The sequence below is a fragment of the Phlebotomus papatasi genome, chromosome 1, assembly GCF_024763615.1.
Source record: "Phlebotomus papatasi isolate M1 chromosome 1, Ppap_2.1, whole genome shotgun sequence".
Lineage (NCBI taxonomy): Eukaryota > Metazoa > Arthropoda > Insecta > Diptera > Psychodidae > Phlebotomus > Phlebotomus papatasi.
Window position 1 is genome coordinate 68154546 of NC_077222.1, and position 9933 is coordinate 68164478.

At 32.7% G+C, this 9933-nt stretch overlaps 1 protein-coding gene across 1 annotated transcript; it reads left to right on the forward strand.

Annotated features, from left to right (window-relative positions):
* Positions 1–3: 3 nt before the first annotated feature.
* LOC129798600 (uncharacterized) lies at positions 4–6050 on the forward strand. The gene is made up of 4 exons (XM_055841825.1): positions 4–188; positions 255–414; positions 4789–5475; positions 5544–6050. The coding sequence occupies exons 1-4, from the start codon at positions 140–142 to the stop codon at positions 5644–5646; spliced, it is 999 nt and encodes a 332-aa protein (XP_055697800.1). The 5' UTR covers positions 4–139; the 3' UTR covers positions 5647–6050.
* The last annotated feature ends 3883 nt before the right edge of the window (positions 6051–9933 follow it).

A 9933-nucleotide genomic window follows, 5' to 3' on the forward strand; every position in this document is an offset into this window, starting at 1 on the left:
TAGGATATTTTTCCGGAATGCGAGGCCCTGTCTGTAGTAAAACAACCAACTGATGAAATTTTCTCTCAGCACATTTCAGTGTTTTTCGTGCTTTTTTGTGTGATTTTCGAATTGTTTGTACAATAATTAGTGACCTAAGATGTCTCAGGACTTTGATTTATTCGCCAACATCAACGATCTCGACAGCGGTAAGGAGAAACACGCGATAAAACAATCAGGCATTCACTGCCAATGTCAAATACTTTTGTTTATAGATCCCGTTGTTCTCCGGGAGGATTCTCCACAAGTTCCTGTTCCGGTGCCTCATGAATTGCGGTTGGACTCACCAAATGATTCTCGCAATCTATCAAACTTTCCCGGTGTGTCCAGTTCTTGTGAGAGCATTAGCAAAAAGGAACAGCAGTTCATAAAAAGGTTTGTTTTGCATTCCGTTTCTTGATCTTCACAGCTAGTGGTAAATGAGCTTTTTGTATTATGTGATTTCCAGTAATGATATTTTAAAAGTAAAACAGTCTAATCCTTTATAAAATTTCGTGTAGGTTGCTTAGTGTGCCTAGTGTCCTTTTGATTTATATTTAAATATATTTTTTTAAATCTACAGAATCTACAAAGCATATTTTTATTTTAAAATTGTGTAAAGAAATCGCAGCACCCAAAAAGCTGTACTAAAAATCTGAAAGTTCCGACTTCCGAATTGAATTTAACAATAGATGGCGTTAACCGCGAGTCCTTTCATCAATGATCCATGATCTCCCGCTCATACACTTACGATTTTTCTCAAATTGAAATGTAAACACGCCATTCCAAGTGCTCTAATATTATTTGTGAAATAATTCTTTAAAGCAAGTTCTAATCATCTCCTTCATTTATCCTTGTAAAATATCATTCTACGACAGTTCTAATATTGTATAAATTGAATTTTCAAGGTAAGTTACGCAGTACGATCCCAAACTTAAGATTTCGCGTAAGTGCCTGACACGAATAGAATTTGTATCAGGAATAATTAACATAAAAACCCTTATCAAAAGTACAATATCTTGCTTAAAACGTATTTTAGGAATATATTTCTAATTGGAAATAGAAAGTAGATAGAAAGATTCCCCCAGGAAAGTTATCCAAGCCATTGATTGTAAGGAAGCGTCGATCTCAGGGTAGACTTAAGACAAAGTTTTTGAATTAAATTCAGAATCTTGTCTTGGAGCGCCTTGGGGTCGACGGGGTTTCCTCAAGTGGCGAAGGATCACCAAGCGTGGGCTGCTGTGTGTCCTAGGCCCGTGACCCCGATAGTGATAAATGGTAGAAAATGAATGAATGAAGTGGACAAAAAGATATCCATCTCAAGCTTTGTTTATAAAAAAAGTTTACAAAACCCATTTTTGTATGCTTGCCATCAAAATACAATAATAATAAGTAAAAAGAAGTTTTTCGGGAAGGATGCAATTGCAAGAGAACGTCAGATTGTAAATAAACTCAATCCTGTCGTTACGTGTTTCTCGGATATAGGGGAAACTGGGGCACCACCAAATAGGGGTACCACCGGTACCACCAAACACTGCGATTTTTAAAATAGGCACAGTGCCCGCTTTGTAATCCGGATGATTGGGAGACAATATGACAGATGTCCGCTTCGTAATCCGGATGGATTTTTTTTAATTTGTTCAACGTCTCGCAAATATAATACAAGTTTTTTTTTGTAGTACTAGAATAAAAGTTTTAAAAAAGATTAAAAAGACATAAAGAATTTTATGCTATTATACTTCATTTATTAACTCTTTCGTCTCCTTTGAGACTCTGGGTACCCATGGAAACAACAATTTTTTTAGACTATCTAAAATCGATAAAAATCCGATTCTTCTGGATAAGTACAAACTATAAGGATGTCCAAATCTAGGATATTTTTTGCAGGATCCCAAATAACTCCTGAGCTTAGATATTTTTGGTCAAAAATCGTGAATTTTCGATTTTCTGCTTCCTTTTAGATATTGTGACTTTTTTTGATATTTCTAGACCAGAATAAGGAAAAACCTCTCGGGGTCAATAAGTATGATAACTAACAATTACAGATTACATAAATTCGAAAAACATTTTTTTCTTAAATTTTCAAAAAACTTGTTCAAACTTTATGGGTACTTTCATCCCCAAAAATCTAGAGGTCAAATGTAAGGTTATCCCGCCAATGCCCGCCATTTGCTTTTTGACTTTTTTCTTAAGCAATTATTTCAATTATTACCCTCACAGATTACTTGAGAATTCAAATTTTGAGTCTAATCGCAAGTTGAGGACTTAATCTTTATTACTTGTGCAAAAATTTTAGTACTATGACTAAGTTAAAGATTAATTTTAGGCATAAAAATTGAAAGTGCATTTCAAATATATTGTTCTTCAATTCGATCGGTCAACGAATCATAGCAAGTGAAGCTTTTTTCACTTGAATGTTGTTCTATACTTCTGAATGAATTCATAAAAGTGAGTTTCCCTATTTATTTTATTGATTAACTAAATTTTAAGTGCTATTCATGATGTGTTAATCAAGCCAAAATTAAATCCGTGATTTTTTTGTTTTGTAATTTGTTTCATTTTAAGAAAAAAATGGGTGATCGAATAGAGGAACCCCAGGCGGTCGAGTAGAGGTACACTGATATTGAAGTGGTAGTGTAGAGAAATACTTCGCATTTTTGAAACATTTAATTTTTTTTTTAAATTTAAAATTATATAATAACAATAACTAAATGAAGTTAACAATTAGATAGATAAGGATCTATTTTATAGTTTTAGGTAAAAACCCTATCAAAAAACACAAATTATAACTGTTTTTTCATAAGTTTTTTTTTAAAAATCTATCCTTGAGTGGTCGACATAGGATACTTTACCTTAGATAAAAAATATTTCTAATAGAAATAAAAAATGTTTAATATTTTTTCATACTTAGAAATTAATAGCAATTTAATTTGTACAGTAGAGTCATTTATTGTCAATCAAATATTTAAAGTATTTTCTTCTTATTTTCCATTTACCTTTCTTTGCTTTTTTAATTCTAAGTATTGCAATTATGATCATCAAATTCCTCACGCGAGTAAATTTTCTTGCAATTTTTAGTTTTGAACTCATTGACGGATTCCTGTTTGATTTTACGATAACTGAATGTTACCTGTTTTTTCTTTATTTCTCTGAAAAAGCTTTCGTCTTGCCCTTTCTGGAAAATTTGTGAAAATTGTAGAGGATATTGCTCGAGAAATTTTCGAAAAAATAGTTTTTAACGGGATTGAGCAAAGGTCGAATATCCTCTGGAGAGTAAATTATTGATTCCTAAGACATTGATGGTTTAATTGTCCCTGTAAACAACTGCTCAACTGGTAAAGTTTGCACAAGAAGTAGATTTCCAGTAGAAACTGGGCATTATGTCCGGCGCACAATAACTTTTGCTTGTAAATATGTTTTCAAAATTTTCTATGAGAGTGAGCGAGATGACCAAATTCCCACGGGTAGTTTTTGTATTTAATACCTTTAAGTAAAAGATTAGATCGTATAAATCTCTGAAACTTTTATAAAAATATGTCGCCAGATTATACTGCTAGCTAATGAGATAAAAAAGTTTTGATTATATATCGCTGATATAAAATACAAAGAGCAAAACTGAGAAATCAAAAAATAAAATTTTTATCAATTTTTAAGAAAGTGTTCATAGAATTAAAACAATAAAACTGAGGATATCCATTCTTTTAATCAAGATAGGGTAAATGTCCTTATTCAAAACCAGTTCCAGACGCTTTAACTTTGACAGAAGATTCAACACTTTAAGTTCAATTTTTTTCTGAAGAGAATTACATAAATTTGCTCCTTAACTCTTCTAGAATGTTACTGTTTAGTGAAAATTCTTTAGATATAATTTGAAAACTTCTTAAATACAAGAAAAACACACAAGTGCTATACGGTTCTGTTGGAAACAAATTAATCCAAATAGAGACAAGGGAAAGTTTCTAATTAGAGACAAACAGTGTAAGTGAATACCGCGACAAAAGGCTTCCAAAACCTTGTTGAGTTGCTCCTGAGTGCAGGATTTGTCCTTATTCCTGGTCTTCTCCCTTTTTCCATCTAAAACAAAAAGAAAGTTTCTCAAAAAAAAAAATATTTTCGGGGTTTCCTATTGAAGCATTTGCAGACACTTCAGAAAAACCCTTTTTGTTCACGAAATAGGTAATTATTTCATTTGAAAACTTCACATACCGTTAACAATGAAGATTAGCACTTAATTTAACTAAAATTAGCCAGAAATATGACATAAATGCTAAACAAAACGAATAAACAACAGTCACCTCATTGTGTTTTTCATTGGAAAACATGGTCGATCTATGAAAAATTCAATGGTGAAAAGGTACTCTTTTAATTTTTCTGAGAAATTAACAAATTAAAATTTGTGAACATGAATGGATTTTCGCTTTATTTAGAGCAAAATTAACTAAATAATGAAACAATGTGGTATAGAAAATATATAAATATAATAATTTAGTACTGTATTTATCGTGTAAACAATGACGTTTCCATTTGGAGTAGCGAAAAATTTCCATTTAGAACAAGTTTTGAATTAGCTTAATTTACCCTACATCTTAATATTGCCTATGATTGAGTAATGGTTAAATCCCATTTGTTTTGAAAAATTACTGAAAAAATCGCCTTGTCCCACACTACCCCTGTCCCAAATCTCCCCGGTCTCCTCTAATAAAAAACTCCAGGCTTCTGGAGGCTTTCAGACAACTTTGGAGTTTACATCCTCAATAATTACTTTCGCAGATATCAGAAAAAGCAGGAAGTTGTCCAGAGAAAGGCTGAGCGCAAGAAGCAAACAGAGTTGCGAAGGTTGAGTCTGCGGAATCAGACAACTTCCATTCCCAATTTCGGTAGACGCACAAGAAGAAGTAGGAATTCATTAGTTCGAATGATGCAGGAGTTGAGTGATTATATTTATGTGGGGTCTCCGGATACTCCACCTCGTGCAGTAAACTCAGATGAAGAAATGGATACAATTTCTCTGCAATCATCGTCAATCTCTTCCGTGGAACTGTCCAGAGAGGTTGATTATGAAATAACGATAAAGCTAAAGTGGAAGGATCAGATTGAGCGAATTCCCTACACAAATCAGCAGCCTTTTCAGGATTTGTTGAAGATGCTCGCTGAGCGGGAAGGGACGACAGAGAAGAAAATTGTGTTGATGATGAATGACTCCATTGTCTATGCAACAGATACTCCCAGTTCCATTGGCTACACCAGTGTTCACTTCATCTCAGGAAGAGTTGTGGACAGTGTCTTGGAACCCAATAAGAAAGTGAAGAAAGTTAAGACTGATATTGAAGTGAAAATCCAATCAGATCGCTGGAAGAGACCTCTTGCAGTCTCAGTCCCCAAGACTGATACTGTTCAGAAGCTGCTTGAAATGTGTGCCAAGGCACTAGAATGCTCCACAAATGACATCAACCTCAGGTAAGTGGAGAAGAATTTCCTAATTTTTGTCTTTGAATGGTTTTGGCTCACAATAAGCTTTTGGATAGATTTGATGGAGAAATTCTCAGTGAGACGATGACTATGCAGGATTTGGAGTTGGAGGGAGGTGAAATGATCGACTGTGTGTTCAAGGGAGGGCGGAAGAAATAAAGATAAGCCCTCGAATATTCTCAATATATTCCATTTTGATTCATTAAAATTTCGTTATCGAACTTCCGACTAATTCAATTCCGCCTCAGAAATGCTGGGAATTCACCGGCACTTTCAGCAAGGCATTCGGAGGTCAATTTCCGAGAGGGGTGCGTTGAGTAACTATTCAAAAGATATAGAAAGCAAAGGGAATTTAGTAAATGTTCGTTTTTTTTATTTGAGTTGCTTAATTCTTGAAAATTTATTAACAAGAAAAAATCCCATTTTTTGTTTAATTAAAATAATTCATTGAATTCTGAAATAATAAATTGATAAGCTTTTGATACTTGTTTAAGATGTCTGTACATATATGAATAATAATGAAGTGAAGATTAATAAAAATATAATAAAGAAAAAAATAAAAATAATTTATAACTTTATCCCTGTTCCAACGGTATCTTTTCAATTTGATCGTTTTCACGTTGTATTAATAAATATGAATTTTTCAAGGCAAATAAGAAACTTCTCTCCCCTGTCTTAAATTTTACAAGATGTTTTAAGTCTCCTTGTCCCCTTTTTAGCTTCTGTACACTGAGAAAAAAGAGGGTGCGATTAACATTTTTTCCTCAGAACTTTAACAATTTTTAGGTGTAAAAATATATCAACATTTTTTAATGTTCATTTTACGCCTTATTAAGGGTAAAATTAACATGAAAAAGGGTACCTTTAATCCCTAATATAACTAAAAAGGGTAATATTTACACCGATTTTGGATCAATACTGCAGGGTAACTTTTTCGGATTTCTCCCAGTGTACAACTTTTCATCTTTTTCTTTACTTTAAATTACATTTGATTTAATTTCTTACCGAATGCTACTTGATCAAGGATGGAACCGATGATCTGCAAAGTCAGAGAATTACCGACTGACTACTATGAAATAAAGTAAAGATTCAGAAACATTAAAAAAACATAAAAGGGGTGCAGTGTGGTAAGATTAAACACAACTGTAAAATATCATTAAAAGAATTAGTCCCTCTTGGTTGTAAGTGAAATTTCCCAGCATACTTTTTTTTATTATTTTCTTATATGGGGTAGGGTCGTCAGTCCCGTGTTATTAAACGCGATCAGGAAATCTTTAATGGCAGAAAATTTCTGGTTTTTGAAGAGGATTCAAAACTGGGACATTTGCATTATAAAACAAGCGCTCTAGCTATTGCAATAATGGTCATATTTATATCGAGGTATAAATTATTTTTGAAAAAATATTAAAGAAAAACAGAAGAAATTATTAATAATTCAATTAGTTGGCTTTTTATCGGATTCTGAATTATGGTGCTATTATATTCCAAAGAAAAATGAAAAAAGGGAAATCTTCCTCCTGAATATTTTTAGTACATGACTGTTGTCAAGGGCTTCTGCATTATCGACTTTTCTTTGTATTGGTTCGTGTCTCTACTGTTTTCCTCAGTCCTCGTCTTGTTCTGAAACCACCAAACAGTTGCGACAGGACCCAACATAAATTTAAAGTTTTGAAAAAATGTTCAATGGAAAGATTTTCCTTATCCATTTTCAGAAAGGGAAAATCTTTCTCTTCAACATTTTTTAGTACACTACTGTGCTCAAGTGCCTTCTGCATGATCGACTTTTTTGTTGTTGTTATGATTTTTTTTCTCAAGTCTTCGTCATTTTCCGAAAGCATCAAACAGTTGTGACAACAGCCAACGAAAAGAAAAGTTGACGTAGAAGCACATGAGAACTATCATATAATCAAAAAAAAATCAGGAGAAAGATTTTCTCTTTTCATTTTCAGAAAGTTGAAATCTTTGTCTTGAACATTTTTTACTATATGACTGTTCCCAAGTGCTTCTGCATTATCGACTTTTCTTTGCGTTGGTTCCTGTCTCGTATGTTTCCCTCAGTTCTTGCCATTTTCTAAAAACAACAAACAGTTGTGACAGAAACCAATACAATTTAAAGCAATTAAATGTCAATTATGTAGAAGCACTTGAGAACAGTTTTGAAAAAATGTTCAATGGACAGATTTTCCTTATTATTTTTTAGAAAGGGGAAATCTTTCTCTTCAACATTTTTTTAGCACACGACCGTGCTCAAGTGCTTCTGCATAATAGACTTTTTTATTGCTTGTTGTTATGATTTTTTCTCAAATCTTCGTAATTTTTCGAAACCACCAAACAGTTGTGACAACAACCAACAAAAATAAAAGTCGATTATGCAGAAGAACATGACAACAGTCATAGACTAAAAAAATGTTTAGGAGAAAGATTTCTTCTTTTCATTTTTATTTGGAATAAGACTATTAATCGAGACAATAGCCTTTTAGAACAAATCAAAGTTCATTGAATTATTAGAGATATATACCTATATATATACCAGAAAACAGAATGCTACTTTATTGCTCTTAAAGTGCGTTTTTGTTTTGAAAACGCACAAACTTGTCTTTAAATTTAACCTACATCATTCAATATTTAATGCATTTATATCGCCCTACCTGCCCCGGTATACTAGGTCGTTATACTTGTTATATCTATAACTGTTTTAAAAAAGAGAATGAAAAGAATGGGGAGAGGGGTAGTTTGACGCATGTATTATTTTCGGAAATATACATTTTTGGGACAAAATTTAATTATCTCAGATTTGTACTGTATATTTTTTAGATAGCCCATAGCCATGAGAAACTATTGGGACATAACTAGTATGAATATGGTTCATATTTGTTTAGCAAATCAGTCTTGAAAAAGGTTTACCTGCGTTAAAGTACCCCACCCTATCTTATAGATTTACGGTTTTCAGAAAAGGTTATATCGAGCTGATGCTAAAGTAATTTCAATGGCATAGATTAGGTTCACATTTTATTATGTTATAGCTGCGCTTTAGAAGTTTCTAACGAAAAATTTAATTCCCATTGACGAAAGGGTCAAAAATTGGAGTTGGAAACAAACAATTTTTTTTGATTTTTTGGAGCAAATATTTTTTTTGGGCCATCGGTGATACAATCGTCCTTAAAAGGTTCAATCTTAAAACATTCCTTTATTGTGGGTCGGTGGCGCGTGTGTGATCCATCGCCTGTTTTCTTTCTTTTTTTTTTTCTTTTTTCTCGCGATTGTTTTTGCTACTATTCTTACGCTTGTTCTTCATAAGAGTACTCTTTTATTTGTTCTTTCCTTATTCTTGTATTGTATTTTGTTTATGATATAATCTTTCTTTCTCCTTTTTTTATTGCTGTAATTCTCTGTTGTTCAATTGTTATACAGCTATCATAGCTTGGCTGTAATTCTTGCCACTGCGACACTCGTGGACAAACTCACTATTGCTATTCTCAAAAATATTGTAAAAGTGCAAACCTGACAATATACAACCTGTGAAGGGGTTTTCCATCGTTTTCACCCTGGAGGTTGGTCACCAACGCTAAGACGGCGATGGCCGCAATGTATAGTGAGTTCAGCATGAGTAATTGTAAATGGTAATGACTCAATAAATACATACATACATACATAATTGATAAAAAATGTAAGAATCGAGACTGACACTGGAGTCTCATGAAATGTTATAACTTTTTGAAACCTTACAACTACGTAAGGGCCTCGACAGACCTGAGGATTAGCCGAGAGACGGCTTAGTGTAATTATATTCGAAATAATGATTAAACTACATTTCCATCATTTTCCACTAAGTCGTCTCTCGGCTTAAGCCATAAGTGTGTCTAGGGCATAAGACCAGTACTGAGTTAGCAGCACTTTGTTTTAGGCACGATAAGATCGAAAATCGCTTTTAAAATTTCGATTTTGAATATCTCAATATCCTTATTTTTTATTTTCATAATATTTTAGTAAATGTGTTGTAGCTAAGGCCGGGATCTTTCTAATGATAGGTTGCACTTTTCCTCGGCCTTCCCTCAACCGAGCTATAACAGATCATATAGGTACTGGATTGACTGTATTTCTGTGCTTGATAATCTGTTTTTTATAATTTTTTCCCCCGCGTTTTGTTGTTCTGTATTCATATGATCAAAAGATTTATTTTATTTTTACTTAATATTTTTTGAAGATTTTAATAAAAAGGAGACCAAAAGCAGGAATAGTTTTAAAGTTAAATAATGTTAAGGTTTTAAATATATAATTCAATATACAAATTTCTAATGCGTTTTTATAAAAAAAAATAAGATTCAGAATTTGAGATTTTTCTTCAAGTATAAAATCAAAGACTGTAACATTTAATCCAAAGTTGTTTATTCACAAATTTCTTTGTACAATAATTCTGCAATTCTTTAAAGGAAAAGCATCTATTCA